Here is a 20714-nt window from a genome sequence, read left to right as displayed (position 1 = left end):
ATCACTGGTTGGTTACTAAAGCTAATATTGTATGGGGATTGCGTAAATCTCAATCATGGTGGAAGGCAACTGTGATGGAGAGCTGGTTGAACAAGACACCTTTCAAATGCAACGTCTTTCTTTGGAGGGTGATGATTGGTGGTCTTCCGCTTGCTTCCGCCCTTTCCAAGCGCCGAATCTCTAACGGCAATTGTTTATTTTGCACCACCAGTGTGGAATTGGCCCGCCATCGATTTATTTCTTGCCCTCTCGCTAAGAATATCTGGTAACTCTTGTCAGCGGTTTGGCGAGCAGTGGTTGGTTTCTCCCTAAGCCCTTTTGATTGGATTTTTGCACGGCCCAATTATCCCACACCGGCATAGTCGCATATGAAGATCTTGTTTCACTTTCTTAGATACTGGGACTGCTGGCACAATTGGACTATGCGGAATGCCTTTCTTTTTAATTCGGCCTCTAATGTTCCGGGACATATTGCGAGGCTTAGAGGTCTCCTGCATTGGCAGTTAGATCTCATTCGGCACTCTGACTTACTCCCTCGGGAGAACTTACTTCCTTGGTATATGGCAATCTCCTCTGCGTCTTTGTCATGACCTTTGTAACTTGATGGTTTAGAGCCATCATGTATCTTGTAATCATGTGAACTTGTACCTTTTTTCGTAATTAATACAATTACCCTTTACGAAAAAAAAAAGAGAGAGAGAGAGTATTGGAAATCCCAGAGTTGGCCACTACATGTTAGACTAAAAGTGGCTCAATGCATTATGATTAGTATGATCTCATTCTTTCTGCCATTGCTTCCTTGGACTAAGAACTCCATTTTGGATTTGGTTCAGCCTATTAGATTTCTGCTCTGGGAAAAGAAAGGAAATCCTTTGGGGCAGGTATGGCTCTCTTGGGAGAATGTGACCACTCCGAAAAAGGATGGGGGGTGCAGCTTTGCTAGATGTCAATTTGCATATGGCCGCTTTGAGGCTATCCCTATTGCAGAGTCTATGTACTCAATGTCATCCTTGGTTAGACATTGCCAAATTCTTCATAGAAAAGACTGGCATCTCTCATGGTAGCACGGTTATTCATGCCTCCTGGTGGCATGCGCTTAATTCTACAAGGCCTTTAAAGGACTCCCTGTCCTTTCTCCTTTCTCCTTTGATAGCTTCCTGGCAAGAGACGCTTCGTTTTGCAGTTTGGCATCCCCCACATATTCATAAAGGGGAAAATTCGTTGCAAGAAGAAATACTGGCTTCTTCGAGGTTATTGGATTGGCCACTAAAAGATTTGCAACGAGACAAATTCAATCGGATGGGTAGGTTGGAGTTGAAGACAGTCCGTGATGGTGTTATTCCTGGGCAGCCCCGTCTTTATTCCTTTAGGCGTATTCATCAATACTTTAGGGTGCCTCGTCGATATAGGGACATTTGGTCGTCCATACAGGACAATCTTCAGAGGTTCTTTCCTTTGCCTGTGTTACAGCCATTGGATCCTTGGCGTGACTAGATGTTCGTGCTTCCCGATGACTTTGGGAAAAGGTCAACTAGTCAGATATATCATCAGATGGTGGAAGCCAAGAATTGGGCCATGGGGAAAGTGAATAGGTTATGGCATCGTAGGGACAGTAAAAAGAAGTGGCGGGAAAGATTTATCCAGCTTTGGAAGCCTAAGGTCCCGTATCAGGGAAAAGTGTTCATGTGGCAGCTGCTCATTGGGGGTCTTCCAACGGGTGAAGTGCTCCGTGCCCGAAAGATCTCTGCTGGTCGTTGTGTTTTCTGCACTACGTGTGATGAGACATTGCTTCACCTCTTTGTCTCTTGCCCTGTGATGCGACAGATCTGGAATTTCATTTCCTGTGTGTGGTTCTCAGTGACTCAGCACCGCCTATTGGTTCGTTCCTGGCTTATGGGAAATATGTCCTCTATGCCCTCTTTGAGTTCAGATTGTTCCTGCCTATTTCATTTCCTCAGATGGACAGCCCTGTGGCATATATGGCGTACTTGCAATGCCTTTATTTTTTATGCAGCATCGGGCATCCATGGGCATGTGGTCCGTGTGCGCGGAATAGGGTTATGGCAAATCTCCTCTATGATGTCAGCGGACCTGGTTCTTCCGGATATTGCTGCTCCCTAGCTGGCGATTGTTCGCTCTACTCCAGTAGTTCCTTCTGTTTGATCTATTAGTACTGTTCATGTAATAGGTTGTTCTGGTTGTTCTGAGAGCCTGCAGACCTCATGTATATATTAGTTACACAAAGAGAGAGAGAGACAGAGTATGCTGACCTGATGGTCTGTTGTAATAGAAAGTAAGAGTTACAAAGAGAATGTGATCTGATGGTCTGATGTAAATATTCACTATCTAATTCAATTATCTTCACAAAAAAAAAAAAAGATATGAGAGTCAATATGTATCTGTGAGAGAAAGTGTCCATGATTTCTTATCCCTGACGGGGGAGTTGCATCCCCCACCTGCCCCTGGGCCCCCATCCTCTAGCCAGGGACCATCTCCCAGTCCCCCCAATTTGGGACAACCTGAGTTCCAGACAGCGTCCCAGCATCCCAGGGGGCTGGCCCCTATCAGTGGCATCCATTATTTGTGTGTAAAGTATTGTGTAACTTTTTCTTGAAGGTTAAAAGGAAGGTTTGCAATATCATGAAATGCCTAGACAAGAATGAATTACAAACTAGATTACCATGTCCACAGTATCCACTGTTGTCCATGCAAACCGAAGCATAGGATGGCGTTGATAAAGTGGTCTGCGCCTCTTCTCCATGTCTAGCAAACCACAGCTCAGCCTCAGAAAATATAAAGATTCCCTTCACATAAGCAAGTCAACAATGTGACAGAAACTCACGCACCACTAGCTGTGTTTCAAGTTTGTTCACTTTATCTTATATAAGAGGAAGATCAATTTTAGATTTACGCAAAGAAGTCTCTTAGTTAATGCAGCTGAGATGACAATTTCAAATATGGAAGGTCCCTTGAATAAAGTAATTGCTTCAAACTACAGAGTGATTTCCAAAACTGGAAATGTAAAGCTTTTCAAGATGTCCATCAACACACATCATTCAGCTTAAAACGAAGTTCTCTCGCTTATTTGCATGTATACCAAGAGGATTTGGGGATTTCCTGGCCTTGAATTTTATCAAACTCATCCTAGCCTCTGCATCCTGTAAAAATGTAAGCATGACATAGTTTAATAAACCAGACACAGTTATGTTAAGAATGTTAAGACGTCACAACTTTCTGGCCCATTATCAGCAGCATTTCTTAGTGAAAAAATCTGTGAATCTTAATCAATAGATGACCTGAATTTTTGGCCCTAACATTACCTACTATGCACTTCCAGAGACACTTCTGATTGTTTAGCAGATATGATAAGCCCTTACTTTGCCTCTTTCCATGTATGAAAAAGATTTTCAGCTCTACAGACAATTAGCAGCAATCACAGGAGTTTTAAAAACCTCTCAGATTGTCACGTGCTATTACTCCTATCAATCTTTGTTTCAATCAGAAGCTGATGTTCCCCCTATTAACACCTACATGGTGTCACATTTACTAGGTGAAACATATTCCGCATTTGACCATGACCATATGAACAAAGACAGCCAACAAAGGACCCCAATCAAGGCTTCACTTTGCCTGACAAAAGCCCCCTTCCCCCAATCCCCAACAATGCCTGTGTAGGCAACCAAGCTCCCCAGGAAAGGGAAAGCAGAAGAAAGAGAAAACACTTATCTACACTTCTGAGCAGTTCACAAACGCTGCTTCAGGTCTCCAACAACCTTTAGAAGGTTCCTGAGTGCTGCATCTAGGCTCCATGAACCACGCGCCAAAAGACAAAAAGAGGTCCTCTACTGATACCAGATCTCCCACAATCCCCTCCAATGGTAACAGTTGAAGTGCTTCATGTACTGTAGACCTGCAATGCAGCCAATTCTCCCTGCATAACTGCAGGGTGTGTGGGTTTCATAATGTGGAGTGTTGTATACCATGAGATGACTAGAAAGTCAAACCTAACACTGCTGAATGGAAACCAAAGCACCAACAGCCTCAAATCACACCCCAACGAATACAAGTGGCACTGAACACTGTCTCCTGCACCTAATCTCCAGCCATATAAGGGAGCTGCAAAGGTGGACAGAAATACATCTGCAGCACAGCGATGATCAGTCTGCAGTGGACAGACCTGAGGGAGAGAGAGAGGCAGACAGACAGCAGGCTGCTGGAAAATTAGACAGGCAGAGTAGAGTCTGTACTTCGGTCTAGCCTGTGGGAATTACAGGCCTGCAGACATGTGACCAAGCTTCTGTGAGAGAGACAGTAACTGAGACTGATGGAGACCTGTGGCATCAATATGGATTTTCTGGATCAGTACTTGGCTGGGGTAGAAGGTAAAGACAATTTGGATTCGGATGAGGAGTCTCAGGCTGAGAACATCCCTGATGATGCTGAAAACAACGAAGAGGGAAAACGTTGTACGATAGAGAATAAACCTACAAATATGACTGTTCTGGAACCCCCGCAGCAGGGCAGTTACCCTCTTTTGCTGGAGCAAGGGGACAAGTACCAAGGTGACATGTCTCAGCAGGCCGTGTGTACCCCTTCCTCACAGAATTAGCAGACTCTTCAGTATATGCTTGCTAGCGCAAATAATCTCATGCATGATTATGCACATGCAAATGACAAAAAAGCAAGCTCTTTGCCAGATGGTGATCTTGTGGTAGCAGTCATGGGGACAGAAATTGTATTGCCCCAGATTGCTGCCATCCATGAGAGGGCAGCCATCTTTTATTTTACGGGCAGGGTTCCTTTGATTCCCAAAATTAGAGCATGGTTGCAATCCATGCTTCTGACTGATGATGCAAGTCAAATTGATGATTTGGGGCAACTGCAAACCCCTTTTGTAGAGGACATTTATGATGGTCCTAAGGGGTTTTTTGAGATTCTCTTTCATTCTTCAGATGCTCGGACATGCATAATGCAGCGTATCCCTCTGTTTCCGGATGGTCAGTTGGTCATGCCATCCCATGGAGGCCCATGGAGGAATTTTAGGATATCGTTAGACAAGCATGCCCAATCTGGGTGAAAGTGGTTAATTTCCCTTCTCAACTTTGGCGGCTTCTTCCTATTGTATTGAGATCTCTAGGTCAAGTCTTGGTGGAGCCTAGTTGGGCCTCTCAGAATAGAAATAGAGATTTTCATGCTTTGGGATACACACAAACCTTGGCCCAAAAAACTTCGTGTTGAGGTGCCAAGATTGCATATGTTGGTCTTCGAGCTAAAGCAAGGAACTTTTGGAGGACATTGTTTCAAATGTGGCTAGTTGGGTCATTTCGCCTTTGAATGTGATCATGCTCTAGAGGGTTTGCAGCGTGGTTTAGATGATGAGGTGGATATGCAAGAGTGTAAACCCCAAGCTGTGCTGCAACACTCCACTCCTCCCCCTACACCTCTGAGGAAACACAAATGCTAATACAAGTTCGCTTCATGTGGGGATTGTTCCTGAGTCACGTTCTACGTGTTAGGATCAAGTGCCTAAGGATGGTCCTTGGGTTTCTATGGTCAAATGACATGCTCGACAAGAAGCTCGCTCAGTTCCTATCCATTTGGCTTATGACAATATCACTCTGACCCTTCAACATAGGGGTAAAGGATTCTTCTCGAGTACCTACAACTCAAGTGGTTGGTAAAGATGTTATAAACTGTACTTTGAGGTTTGATACTTGTGGAAGGTTATTGCCCTCCCAAGATGCATACTGTGCTCAGCAATATTAGTTTCCCCCAAATTAGGGGATGCAAAAGGGAAAGTAGTGATCCAATAGATCTTCCCCTCTTTGTTCATCATGAAACTTGCCTTATGGAATGTCCAAAGGGGCTTTGTCACCTAGTAAGCAATACAAATGGTGGAGGACAATTTTTGCTAGCAATTGGGATGTTTTTTGTGTGGTGGATCATAAGAAACACTCATTGGCCGGTTCCACCTTTATGTGTATAAGGACTTTACGATTTTCTTTAGTAGCTAGGTTCCTTGTAAATCTAGAGTGATGTTGGTTGTTCGGTCTTCACTACAGCCTTCCTTGGTTCGCTAGAATGTGTCGAGTAAATTCTTAGTGATGGAGATTATGCATAAGAGGGAGGCCATGTGGTTGCTAGGTGCTTATGCACCTAGTACAACCCGAGACCACAGTTAGCTTTGGGAGGATTTGCAGTCTCTTTCCATGGCTCTTGTTATGGGTGATTTTAATGTTAGTGTAGCTATGGAAGAGGTGACTTCGCCTCACTCTATTATGGATGGCCCTAAGTATCAAGCATGGGATGCTATGGCCGCCTTGGCTTTCAAACAAGACATGCGATCGTGGTTACATTCTCATGAGTCAATTTTTACATACCAATGTCTTCAACACTCACAAACCTGGTCCCAACTAGATAGAATGTATATATGCTAGAGTGATTTCTTCCTTCCAACAGAGATTGACATATAGGTGGAGAGGCACCATGTTCTTTCCAACCATTACCCCTTGGTTCTAGACATGACTCATTGGCCGATGCATGCCTTCAAGGCTCTTCTCACCCGCTTGCCTTTGCATTTCAATTGATCTTTTCGTTTGAATGATCAATTTTTTGGGTACATGCAACAGATGATTGGTTAGTTTAGCATGCAGGTTCAGTTTGGGGGCATTAATGCATGGCCTATTTTTAGGAATAATCCACGTGCCTTGTCCAGACAATAGGGTATTCAGCATATCTCTACTTTTTGTGCTGCATTATGGTATTTCAACTCTTTGTTGGGACATTCGCTCAATTTGCAACAAGCTGGGGACAACTCTGATGATTTGGCCACATATTACAAATGGCTGAAAGGTAGAGTTCAAGCTCTATAAAAGGAAGAATAGGCTAAGTTCAAATTGCTAGTTTGTCTGAATGCTTTGCCAGACTCATCACTTTTTTGCTTGTTTGCGTCAGACAGAAAAATATTGCTTTGCATGATAACAATTGCCAGACTCCACACTTTTTTGCTTGTTTGCGTCAGACAAAAAAATATTGTGTGATTGCTAAATGAGCAAGGGAAAATGGTTGTTGAACCCTCATCCATACTTTAGATGTGCCTTGAATACTCTAGATCCTTTTTAGGTCCATAGGAAGTTCTTTTTGGTTTGGTTCTTTTTGCTCGAAGATACATTTGTGACTTGGTTTGAAATCAAGCCGGAATGGAGGGATTTTATGGAAACAAATATCACAAAGGAAGAAGTGGAGGAAATATTGTGCCATTTAACCTGTAGGAAAATTCCGGGTGTTGGGATGGTCTCCCTAATAAGCTTTTTTCAGCCAATGTGGAACAGCTTAAAGACCCTTTGACTCATCTTTGCCACCAAGTTTGGTGATCCAGATTGATGCCTGCAGATTGGAAACTTGCAGTTATTCGTTTGCTGCCCAAGGTTCCTTTCCCATCCACTCTAAAGCAGTGGAGGTCTATTTCAGTTATGGGTTCATTATGCAAAATCTTTTCCAAAGCCATTGCCAACACACTGTAGAAATGTTTCCAAAAATGATTCATCCCTGTCAATATGGGTTCATTAAAGAACCGAAAATCATGCATAATATTTTGAATGTTCAAATGGGATTGATTATGCCAAAGCCTCTAGCCAATAGGTAATTATGATCTAATTAGATATTGAAAAGGCTTTTGATCATGTCAATTGGTCCTTCATGCACCAACTGATACCTAGCATGGGCTTTAGTCCCTGCATGAGTTCTCTATTTGACATTATTAGTCAGGATGCAATGGCACATGTTGCACTTAATGGGGGATTCACAAAAGAGATTGCTTTATCTCCTCTTTGTGAAGGATGCCCTCTCAATTCGTTATTGTTTGCATTGGTCACTCACCCCATGCTTTCTTTGTTGGATCTTCTGGCTAAGAATGGGAACGTTGTCGGTTTTATCTCTTCCTAGTGGCTCTCAACTTTTAGGTCAATCTTTGGCAGATGATTCCTTTATCTTTCTCAAAATTGATCGAACTAATGTCAATCATGCAATGGAAGCTTGGAGTTTGTTTGGTTTGGCCTCAAGCCTTCATATTAATGCTCAAAAATCAACATTGATCTTTTGTACGAAGACAAATTTCCAAGAATTGGGATGACAAGGAGCTACTGTTTCCAAAGAAGATATTATGTGGAACTTGGGATATCCCATCGGTATGGAAGTCCCTCCCCGAGCACTACTTCATTGGATATCCTCTAGAATTCATGATAGCTTTATGCGTTGGAAATCTTAAGGCTGGCCTCTACATGTGTGGCTCAAAATCGCACAATCTATCATGATTGGTATGGTCTCTTATTTCCTACCCCCTCTTCCTTGGACTAGGACATTTCTCTTGGAATTGGTGTAACATATCTGTTTTATGTTATGGAAAAAGAAAGCCAATCATTTGGGCCAGGTGTAGATATCATGGCAACATACTACTACAATGGTTGGGTAGAGCTGCTCTATTGGATGTTAATCTTCATGTGACAACTCTAAGAATGGCAATTTTGCAAGCCCTTTGCATGTAAGTAAAATTCTTTATTAAGGACACTAGTATCTCCCAAGGTTGCACAGTTTTCCAAGCATCTTGGTGGCACGTGCTGAATTCTATAAGACCTCTTAAACTATCATAATCTTTTCTTTTGTGCCATTCGATTGCCCCTTGGCAAGAGATACTTCGCCTTAGAATTTGTGGCGTCCTCCAGATCTTCGAAAGGAGGCTAATTCATTATAGGCAAAAGTGTTGGCCACATCCAGGCTGCTTCATTGGCCAAACAAAGATTTGCAGCGAGGTAAATTTAATCGGATGGCTCAATTGGGGCTGCAATCAATATAGGATGCTTCCATTCCTAGGCAATCCCATCTTTATTCTTTCCGTCACATACACCAACACTTTCGGGTGCCTAGAGGCTATAGCCAAATCTGGTCAACCTTGCAAGACCTGCTTCTGCTCTTCAACTTACTCCACCATGGCAGGGTTGGATGTTTGTGAAACCTGATGCTTTTCAAAAAAGATCGGCCAATCAGATCTACCATAATATGGTAGAGGACAAGCAATGGATCATGGAGAAAGTAAAAAGCCTGGCATGCCTATCATAGCAGAGAGAAGTGGCGCGATAGACTTCTTCAATTATGAAGGTCCAAGATTCCTTATCAGGGGAAGGTCTTTGTGTGGAGATTGCTTATCGGTGGTGGTCCTACTAGGAATGTCTTGCATGCCGGCAAGATCTTGCGGGGCCGTTGTTTCTTTTGCACTACTTGCGATGACACACCTCTTTATCTCTCGCCCTCTGGCGAGATAGATTTGGAGCTTTGCTTCCCGTGTGTGGACCTGGACAACTCATCAGCAGTAGCAGAGGCACGTCTGTTCTTGGGTCTTGGGCAAGATGCCTTCATTGTCTTCTTTGCTTTGGAATTATGCCTGCCATTTCCAGTTCCTTAGATGGACAGCTCTCTAGCACATTTGGCATACACATAATGCCTTTATTTTTTACTCCATCTCAAGTATTCATGGTCATGTAGCCCGTGCTCAAGGATTACTATTATGGAAGATTTCTTCCATGATTGCAGTAGATGTTGTCCTCCCTAATGTGGCTGCTCCTTGGCTACATATTGTTCGCTCTACTCTAATTATTCCACAACTAGCATGATATTTGTGTTATTTTGTAGTAGCCTTGTGGTTTTGACTTGTGCTCAATAGGATTTTCTTGGCTGATGTGAGATTTATTCCAACTTTTATATACACTTTTTTTTTTGCAAGTAAAATGTGGCTGATTATATTACTCAAAAAAACTGATTACAACAGAGTGCTCATGCTAAACAGACTAGCTGGAGCTAATGCAAAGTCACCAATACATCATGTATACAAGCCTCTCATAGCAGTCTAGGGGGGATGGGGGCAAGAAGCCATTTGTGTGTGTGTGTGTGTGTGTGTGTGTGTGTGTGTGTGTGGGGGGGGGGGGGGCGGGGGGGGGGTTTATATCGCCAAATGGGGCTGGCTGGCTGCATCACAAAGAACAGACCCTGGCCGCCCCAGGTGCGCATGAAGTGACTGCAAAGCTCCTGACGAGCCCTGCACCTGATCCCATCGGCCACGGAGGGAGTGGATGATGGAGGTCCATAGGTCTGCTAAAGTTGCATGTACTGAAAGTCTCACTCCGCCGAAAGCCTCCTAGCACCACGCCTTTCATATATGCCATCTAGTAAGACTCCCTATGATCTCCCATACCTCTGAGTGGTCTGTTGTGGGCTCCAGTACCTGGCGGATGGGTAGAGCCTCTAGACCGACCACTGCGCATGACCCTGCTTCGATCATGAATATCGTGTCCTGCATCTCGGCCTCATACAGAAGGTGACAGCCCTGGCTAACTCCCTCCCAACAGAAAGCTCCCCATGATATACACCCAAGGCTGGGTGCTGTACATCGAAGGATACGGCATGCTCCTCTCCACACGGGTTGTGCCTCCTCACATGACCAAAGGCAATGCTTTGGGGTTTCCAAAGGCTGCTCGGTGCAGCGCTTACAGCCTCCCTCCTCCATCTGGGCAAGCCAGCTTCCCACTGCCAAACCTCCATGTGCCACCAGCCATAAGAAGTACGACACCCTCCTCGGCCTCCAACTATCCCATAGGCGGCGCCAGAAGGTCCGTCGGAAGGGCTTCGTTATGCTGTGCTCCGCCCAATGCCTGCTGCGTGATGGCGCCCAGTCCATATCCTCCTGCATCAGTACATACCTGTCGATCCTGACAGTGTACTCTAGGAACCTAGGTGGCTTTTTGGCGACCGCACAGGCCGGCCATAGCCACTCTCCTCGATCCCACTCCAACTCATCAAGTGGTCTGCCCTCCTAGATCCAAAGGTGCCACTCCCTAAGCTCCTTCTAGAAAACACACGGGTCCAGTCGCCATGCCTTCCCCTGAAGACCCACCACCCGAATCCTCCTCCATGAAAGGGTGGCAATCCCCTCATCCTGCTGCCCTCTATCAAGGGCCAGATGTCCCCCCTCCTGAACGGCGAAGAAAGTCCGCTGCGGGGCGCCACCCATGCCTGCTGGTGAAAACCTAGTTGCCCATGCCTCCCCGGGCTCTATCGGCTCTCATATCGGGGGAGCAAGCCATTCCGGAGGTATTGCTGCATCTATCTCTCTTCTTCTCAATTCAAATCCTCTCTGGCAGCCTGATACTCGCTGTAACAGCTCGTCCGCCATCCTGTACACCTCCCACCATGTCCTGATGGTACGAGCCGGGCCGGCCTCCCACCCAACCCACTGTATGTGGAAGCGATCACCTATCTGTGCCCCTTCCTGATCTTTGACCTGGAGATTCCAGATCACCGGCTGATGATCTATTTCCTCCTTGCAACCTGGGGGCTCCGGATTGGGCCCTTGCCGAGGCCCTACCACACGCGGAGTAGGCTGCGAAGGAAAGGTGATCTCGGCTGACGTGAAGATCCATCTCAGGGATGGTCTCCACTCACCACCAAGCATCGGTTTGCAATCCTGAAGGCCCTCTTGCAATAGGACCTTCCAGGTCTGCGCGCCTGGTGTGAGACGGCAAACAACTAGCTTTCCCAAGAGGGCCATACTCTGATACTTTGGGTCTATGATCCCAAGCCCTCCCTCTGACCTATGTCGTATGATGGTTACCTACCCCACCTTGGCCCTAGAATCTCTGGAGCCATCAGACCCAGACCAAAGGAAATTCCCCACTAGGCGGCGAAGCTGCACTACGTACGATGAGGAGAAACACCAACACGAGGCGATGTACCAGGCCGTCGCTAGGAGGACCTGGTTAACCACCAGGGCTCGACCGGCTGGTGAGAGGCGAACCGTGCTCCAATAGGTCAGTTTCCTCCGAATAGAATCGAGGACATGAAGAAACTGCTGGGCAGGAGTGATGTCAATTCCCACCTCGAACCCTAGGTATCGGACGGTCTGCCCTCTCCTCACCCATCTAAATCCCAGGTGGATGCCCCACTCCATGCTGGAGTCTAGGTCTGTGAGGAAACCAATCGACTTTCGCCAGTTGATTTTTGCTCCCGGTGCAACGCAGAACACGTCAAGAGCCAACCTCATTCTCTCCAGCATCACCTTATCATCCTCTATGTAGAGGCATGTGTCATCTGCGTACTCTGAGTCTTACAACTCAGTCTCCTCTCTCACTGGAAGTCGGAGGCCTCGTAATCCGCTCACACGTAACCTGAGGAGGTGAGACATCCCCTCTGCGAAGAGTAGAAACAGGTATGGGGCCACAGGACAGCCCTGTCGAACGGATCTCTCCAGCCGAAACTCCTCCCCTCGTCTTCCACCTATGAGAACCCTGCCGGTAGCCGGTCTGTACAGGCCGGAGACCCCACGAATCCAAGCGTGGGGGAATCCAACTTCACCATGGTGCCCTCTAGGAATAAGCTTGTCATAAGCTTTCTCGAAATCCAAGAGTAATACTGCCAGTCTCTGCCCACTGTGCTGAGCCCACTCTGTATTGTCTAGGATGCACCTATCCTGGACAAAGTCTCTCTGTGTGTTATGAATGATATCTGGAAGCACCGGGTGTAATCGCCTACCAATCATCTTTGCCAGTGCCTTATAGGCCACTAATATCTGTGACGAGGGATGGGATGTGATCCATACCAACTGTATACATCTTTGTCCTCTAGCTGAAGCTGTCTCCAGCTAGAAAAGGAGCGTATAATAGTCGGTGGCAATCTCCATCACCTCATCTGGGCTAGAACGGGTCCTCCCATACCGATCCCGAAGGCTGCGTATCTGCTCTCCCGCGGTGCGGGGCTGTTGCACCTAGAAGAACTCCCTGCACATCGTGTCCCCCTTCCGCGCCCAAAAGGCTGCAAAGGTGCGGAAAGAGAACTCCGAGGGCCTGTCCTCTAGGCCAGCAATGGCTGCACACGCGCACACCTCCTGTGCGCGGAGGGTGGGATCCCCTGGTGCCTCCTGCAATAATCTCTGCATGGCTGCAAGGTCCTGTCGGAGTGCTCTCTCCTCCTCCCAACACTGCTACCTGGCCAGTATGGCTGCCTCTTGGCAGATTTTGCTTGACTCGGCTAGGACCTCTGCAACCTCCTCTACTATCTGGTCCTCCTGTCCCACTCTCTGGTCCAAATCTGCTCTATCTATCTCGACACCTCCTCCCTCCTATAGATCGAGTCAGGGATCCGACAGGATCGTGTATCTAGGGCGAATGCTGGGGGGTTAAGTGTCAAGAGAACCGGGCAATGATTGGATAATGTGGTGCCTGCCAACTGCTCAATCTCGCCTCCACGAGAGCCTCCCCACTCTCCCACATAAAACCTGTCCAACCACTCTAGCAGGACTCCACCTAGCCGCCTGTATCCCCAGGAAAAGTCCAAGGACCTCTCCCTCCTGTGGAAGGTAGGGTCTTTCTAAGCATCACATGCTCCGACTGCAAGCAAAAAGACCTCCCATGCCTCTTGCTCCTCCCCAGCCATGCCCTGGTAGTTTCTTCCTCTGCCCTACTGGTCCTCCAAAGCCTCCAGGTTGTTGAAGTCTCCTCCAAAAATCCAGGAGTCCACCTCTGGGAGTCGAGCTGCAATCTCCACCCAGAACCTGCTGCGTGCCCTAACCTCCATAGGGGCAATAGACATTGAGGACTCCAATACACGAGTCCCCAATATCCAGTCTGATCCATAGAACCCTTCCTGCCAGTATCGTCCCGTGGTCTCGTAAACAAGTGGTGAGACTCTGGCCAATAGAGGTGCATACACCTCCACTCCTGCAGTAGGCAGCTATGGCGTGCTCCCAGTGAGTGCGAGCTGCCTAGAAGTACCTTCCCAACCCGCTAAGCCTGGGTGAGGGTGAGCTTGTGCTCCAGCAAAAGCAAGATATCGATCCGTCCGGCAAGGGCAGGCTGCAACTCCTACCGAACAATCAACTTGCTGGAGCCACGTGCCCCACTGTAGTGGAGACTTCACATTCCAGGATGCAAGATGTAAGCTCATGGGGAAACCTGTGACTGACCGAACAGGCATCTGTTCAGTGTGGATGCTGCAGATGAGGAGGTGAGACTATGAGGTATGCAAGTGCGCTTTGCCGCCGGTCTGGATGGTGAACTCCAGTCCCCCACCGTGGCCCTCGGCCGGACCATAGGGGTGATAGATGCTCCAAGTGGTACTATCAATGCATCTATCAGCCATGCTGAAAATCGTGACTCTGTACACTAGTAGAAGCGGGCCGCCTGTGCTGGGGGCCACTCGATCACATCCCTCGAAGCTCTCCACTGTGGAGGGGCTCGAAAGATAATGCTCAAGTGTGGGACCTCGGCACCAGCCCACCAATTAATGTCCATCATGCAACCTCGCCACTGTTGTGCAAACAGTGCTAATCCTTCATCTCCCATCCACTGGGACATGTGATCCGCCACCTGACTCTTCAACTCCTCCTCAGTCTGTGTAGTCGTCCAATCCTCTAAGTAAGAAGACTGAAGAAAAAAGGCATAGTTTGGTCTGAGGAGGTGGCTGCGCCCCCCCTTGCCGTCTCCCTCTCTGTTGTCTCTGGACCCGTGTGAAACCGTCAGTGTCCACCTGCGGACCTGTGGACGGAACTGCCTTGGCTCCAAAACGCATACAAACTGCTGCCTGCTGATGCCCAAAGTCGTGGCAGCGCAAGCACTACCCTAATTGCCTAGTCACAATGACCTGCTGCCTAAAGGAGTGCCCGCCTGCCTCAATGTCTAGGAACTGTGGGATATTCTATACCTCTTTCACTGCCACCCGTAGCTTTGGGACTCCTGCTGCTATCACTGCATCCGCGAAAGACACGGGAAGGACAATGTGAAAGAGCCGTCCAAAGTCTTTTACCAACTGGCGATACTCAATCGCCAGGCCGGGGAAAAGAAGGGTGACCGCGTGCCGAAGAAACCTGTTGTGGAGTGAAAACGCCTCGACAGTAAAGCCACTGTACCAAGGGACCATGTATATGACCCCCTTCGTGGATGCATATGGTGAACTAGCGAGTAGCTCGCGAGCTGCGTCTGCCGAGCTGAGCCGGACCGTGAAGATTCCTTGGCCCAATAGGACCGCCTCCATGATCTGCACTGTGCCGATGTGCAGCGTGGAGTGAAGCCAGTCCCGAAGCTGGGCCCTGGCTGGGGAATGTCCTACTACCTAACCATAAATCGTTGTTTCCATTAGCTCCAGCTCTTTAGCTCGGACGGGTAAGAGCTGCTCCTTGCGCGTCCCTTCTAGGAGAACCTATCTATTACGATGTTGTGCTATTAAATGGGGAGTTGCTGCACGGGGAGGGAGCAACTGGATGTTTGGGGGAGGGGGGGGCGGGGGGGGGGGAGGGGGGGGTGTTTTGATGGCGAAGGGGGAGATTTCTGTTTTCGATGGCGGTGGTGTGAAAGTCTGACAAAGGGCCACGCCTCCAGGCAAGACAGCACGTGGGGGGTTGGAGGGGAGGAAAAGATAGGCGGGGGCAGGGGCGACGGTAAGGGGGGAAAAACGTGGGTTGGGGGGGGGGGGGGGGGGGGGGGCGGCATAGGCGGCGCGGAAGACAAAGACAGTGGCGCAGGGAGCTGGCGAAGGTGAGGGGGATGGGGCGCAAGCGATGACGAGGGGAGTGGTGATGGTCCTGCCGATAGCGAGGGGGGTTGATGATGGCGATGGCGCTGATCCATCCCGCGACGTGACGGGCAGGAGAGCTTAGTTCTGAACTCGACCAAGCATGATTAAGCTAAACATTTATATACGCTTATTCACGAGAGAGAGAGAACATAGAGAAAGAGAGAGAGATTGATGGCGGATCGTAGTCGCAACCTGCTGCTTGCCCTGCTTCGTCATCTGTCGGCTGCTCCCACAGTCGTACTGACGGGGTAAGCGTCGCACGTCACTCGTTTGGCCTGGGCGCGGGGATTCCTCCCGTCACCCTTCAGTAACGTGGGCCCACGTCTCTTACATCTCGGGCCGTGAGCGCCGCTTTGTTTTGTCCCGCCGTCTGTCCCGCCTTGTCTACTGCCCACTCGCGCCACCACGTCTGCAATCGCCCCGTCTCCTTCACCTGTGGAGCTGTTCGAGGCTCCGCCTGTTTGTGATTCTCCTTTCCTGCAAATGCGCCCAGCTCCTGTAAACCCTAAACCTGACCGTCGTCAGAGAGGCAACGTCGCGGACAGCGTGCCCACTAATCTGTACAAAGAGAGAGAGAGAGAGATAGAGCAGAGAAAGAGAGAGAGAGAGAGAGAGAGAGAGAGAGAGAGAGCAAGGCCGGTGCCATTTCTGCTCCCCGTGAGCTCCTGGTTCGACTGCTGACCGGTACACGTAGTGATACAGCATGGCTGGTCTGGATATGGCTTTTATAGACCAAACGGTGGCAGCTCTTGGTCCGGATTCTGATACAGAGGAACCCGAAGATATGGTTCCGTGCACAGAGGAGATGCCCCCTGGTCCTGACTTCCAATCTGCGGGCAAACGCACCAAGCATACATTGGATGAAACACTGGATCAGCAGGATCATTCTTATGCGCAGGTTGCCTCGAATTCTGTGGACTCTCAGGATGTTGACTGGGAGCATCTCTTGGAGTTTGCCAACACTCTGCTTGGCGATTATGTGCAACATAATCAGGAAGCGTTTTCTGACTCTGGAACTGAAGATGTTCTCGAAGCCACTGTGGACCCGAAACATGTCTTGCGTTCATTTTTTGTGTTTTATGAACGTGTTATTATACTCTTCTTCACTGGCAGGATCCCAGTGCTTTCCCGTATTCGTCAGTGGCTGCACAGTCTGCTACAAGGGGAGTGTGTTGAAGAGATTTTTGTTGGGCCCAGAGGGTTTTTATGAGGTGTTGTTGAAATCTGAGAAGCATCGTGCTGATCTCCTGTTCAAACTGCCATTGTTCTTTGATCGCCGTTTGGTCCATGTTGTGCCATGGCGTCCAATGGCACATTTTCAGCGCCTACTTCAACGTGAATGCCCGGTGTGGGTTGAAGTGGAAAATTGCCCGGCTGTCTATTGGCCCCTGTTAAAGGATGCCATGGCCATTCTGGGAACTCTTTTGGTCTCCCCAAGCCTCAAGGCCATGAATCGTAATCGTTTATGTATGTTATGGGACACTACTAGGAAAAGGCCTGCGTGGTTACATCTTAATTGCTCAGGCATGCACCCTTTGCACTTTCGGTTGAAATGGGGCAACTTTGCAGGGCACTGCTTTTCGTGTGGGAAATTGGGGCATTTAATGGCTGAATGCCCAAAGAAGCCACTGACTTCAGATACTGAGCATGTTGTGCTGCCCATGGATGATATGGCGCTTGATGCTCCATTGCAGGATGCAACCCAGCCTCCTAGAGTTCTGGACAAAGGTAAACAACAGGTTTTGGGTTTGGATTCCCGTGGCAATGAATGGGTTGATGTACGTACAAAAAAAGGTAAAAGGTTTGATGTTGGCATGGCGGATACTCTGCCTACCGCCCCACAAGATTCCATGCGCACTTATATACGCAGGAAAGAAATGTTGTCTTCAGAGCACACTGCTCCTGCTATGGCTTCCTCTGCTCCCCGTCATCAGCCTACCAGGAAAGTATATATGGACGGTCCAAAGGGTCCACCTGCTAAATTGGCTTTTGATACGAGAGGCAATGTGATTACCCCACGGGATTGTCGTTATCCCCGTTCCATCCCCAAGACAGCAGATATACCGTCCACCTCCAAATCTGGCCGTCAAAACTCTTTTACTGTGTTAGCTGATTTTTTGGATGAGGGAGTCCTTGACATTCTGGCAGAAAAGGTTAAATAGCGGCAAGTTGTGCCTCGTACCTGATTTTCCTTTTGAACACACATGAAGATAACCACGTGGAATGTGCGGGGCATTTGTTCTCGCCATAACCAACATGCCATGTGGACTGTATTACATGAGAATCAGTGGGATGTCCTGTGTGCTGTTGAGCACAAGAGTCACCGCGAAGCAACAAAAGTTGTGGATTGCCATGGCTTTCGTTTGTTTTATGCAGGGACACATGCCATGCATTATTCTGGGGTACTTATGATTGTGCATGAAAAATATCAGCCGGTTCTTATTAAAAATGATGTGCATGGCCGTTTTGTGGTGATTGAAATTGTATTTGAAGGAGAGATCTTAGGGCTACTGGGCCTCTATGCTCCAAATGATCCTTTATCCCGCCGGGGTCTTTGGAATACTTTGCGGGCCTCCTTGTCACTCGGCAGAAGGGGTTTCTTGATGGCGGAATTTAATATGTGTGTGGATTCTTCGCAGTCCACATCGGAGCATTCGGTAATGGACGCTCCGGAAAGTCGTATGTGGAATGTGTTGGCTCGTAACGTTCTTAAGCAAGACCTTTGGTCTTGGCTACACCCTTCTTCTACAGGGTTTACTTTCCACTCTGCGCAGTATGTGACTACATGGTCGTGGTTGGACCACATGTACGTCATGCAGACAGATGATTTTCTTCCTGGGATGCTCGAAATGAAAGTGTTGCAGCAATATGCCTTGTCGGACCATTTCCCTCTACAGCTTGAGATGCTTGCACAACCCATTGCACCTTTTAAGGAATTTCTGGATAGACTCCCTTTGCATTTCAACTCCTCTTATCTGAAGCATTCCATCTTTTAGGGCTATATGCAACAATTGATTGATAGATTCTTATTGGACTTCTCTTCTGAGGGCAATGCTTCGTTTCAATGATTGCTCTCTAATGCGCAGCGGGTTGCCCGGCAGTATGGGATCCATCATGCCTCTCTTTGTCGATCGCGTCGACAGGCAACGGAGGACTTACTGGATTTGGTTCGTTCTCTGCAGGTGGACACTCCAGATGATGTTTTTCTGCTCTCACTAGAAATTCGTTTGGCTGCTCTTATTAGAGAGTTTCAGTTGAAATCTTATCAACAGGCCAAATTGCAAAATCTGACGGAGAAATTGCAAGACAGTGCTTGTCAGACGCATAAGTTCTTTCGAGCTCTCCATGCCTCTCCTACTCGTGAGAATATGACTAGACTCCAAGATGCAGAAGGTCAAAATGGTCCTTGATCCGCAGACTATTGTGAATATGTGTAGGAATTATTTCCTCGGCCTTCTTGGTTCCACTTCTCCACCTTCAGACCATATTACCCATGCCCGCTCAGTTTTCTATGATCTGGTCCGCAATCAAGTTCCCCAAGACATGCAAGCCACGTTGGAGGCAGACATTTGTGAGGCGGAGGTTATGGATGTTTTGTTACATTTGCCCAAGGATAAAAGTCCTGGCTGGGATGGTCTCACCAATGAGTTCTTTGAGGTCTTTGCTACCTAATTGGCGAAACCATTGACGGCTATGTTTCAGCAGGTGTGGGAAACAAGGTTCATGCCTTCCTCATGGAAAGGACTTATTAAACTGCTTTCAAAAGTTCCTTCGCCGTCTATGTTGAAACATTGGCGACCAATTACTTTGACGGGTTCTATGTATAAAATCTTTTCCAAACTAATGGCAAATCGGCTCCATAAGCATCTTCCTACCCTGGTGCATCCTCTCCAATATGGTTTCATTAAGGGCCGCAACATTCTACATAATGTATTGAATGCGCAACTAGCTATTGATAATGCAAGGCATTCTAATTAGGAGGTGGTGCTGATTCAATTGGACCTCGAAAAGGCTTTTGATTATATGGACTGGTCTTTCGTTGCGGAGCTTATGTCTACTATGGGCTTTGGTGCTCGGATGTCTCGTCTGATCTACACCATTAGTGCTGCGGCTTCTTCGCGAGTCATGCTGAATGGAGGTGTTACCCAACCTTTTGTCCTTGCCCGCTCTGTGAGATAGGGTTGCCCTTTGAGTCCCCTCTTTTTTGCCCTTGCGACTCATCCAGTTCTTTCGATGTTATCTCATCTGGCAGCTTCTTCGCAATTAGCTGGATTGGCTCTTCCTTCTGGACAGCACTTCATTGGTCAGTCCTTGGCTGATGACAGCTTTATGATTCTGCATGCGGACAAGGATAATCTTCGTAAAGCATTAGATGTTTGAGCTCTCTTTGATCAGGCCTCTGGTCTTCGCATCAATGCTTTGAAATCAGCTATTCTCAGCTGCACGGAGTCGGATTTGCAGTCATTGGACTGGCAGGGAATGGTTGTTCCTCCTGGTTCCATTGTGAAGTATCTTGGGTACCCTTTGGGAGTTGATGTTCAGCCAAAGCAACTCCTAGAGTGGATTTCACAGAAACTGGCAGCGAAATTTCTGTATTGGAAGTCACAGGCTTGGCCCTTCCATGTTCGCCTCAAATTGGCTCAGACAATTATGTTGCCAATGCTCACATATTTCTTGCCATTGCTGCCTTGGACTACTACTACATTGAATGCTCTTACGCAGTATATTTGTTTCATGTTATGGAAGAAGGATTCCTTGCATGCAGGTATTTCATGGATTTCTTGGTCGTATGCATGTACCCTAAAACGCATGGGTGGTGGAGCTATCTTAGATACCAAAACTCATATGCTGGCACTCCGTTGGTCTCTTTTTCGCGCCATGTGCTTGGATCATCACCCATGGGTTGTTATAGCCCGTTATTTTCTTGAGGATCACGGGCTGCTGCATGGTAATACCCAAATTCGGGGTTCTTGGTGGCATGTTCTTAATGCAGATGCTCCGTTCTCTACTCCTTCATCATCTCTGCTTGCCCATTTGGTATGTTCCTGGAGACTGGTCCTCCAGAAGGCTCATTGCCATCCAGCGGAGGACCGTTTAGCCAC

At 47.8% G+C, this 20714-nt stretch overlaps 1 protein-coding gene across 2 annotated transcripts in view; it reads right to left on the bottom strand.

Moving 5' to 3' along the window:
• The window catches only part of LOC148023454 (uncharacterized), a 198657-nt gene that overhangs the window by 33800 nt on the left and 144143 nt on the right, over positions 1-20714 (bottom strand). For both annotated transcript variants that reach the window (XM_087696424.1, XM_087696423.1), the window contains exons 9-10: positions 3098-3158; positions 2681-2763 (exon numbers count right to left, since the gene is read on the bottom strand). In XM_087696424.1, coding sequence (XP_087552550.1) covers positions 2681-2763; positions 3098-3158 — 144 coding nt within the window. The remainder of the gene's footprint in view (positions 1-2680; positions 2764-3097; positions 3159-20714) is intronic.

Source organism: Lygodium microphyllum, chromosome 16, assembly GCF_053477565.2.
Source record: "Lygodium microphyllum isolate KBCC chromosome 16, Lygodium_microphyllum_v1.1.10, whole genome shotgun sequence".
In the NCBI taxonomy this organism is placed as follows: Eukaryota; Viridiplantae; Streptophyta; class Polypodiopsida; order Schizaeales; family Lygodiaceae; genus Lygodium; species Lygodium microphyllum.
Note: the sequence above shows the minus strand (reverse complement) of the source record. Positions and strands in the feature narration are given on the sequence as shown.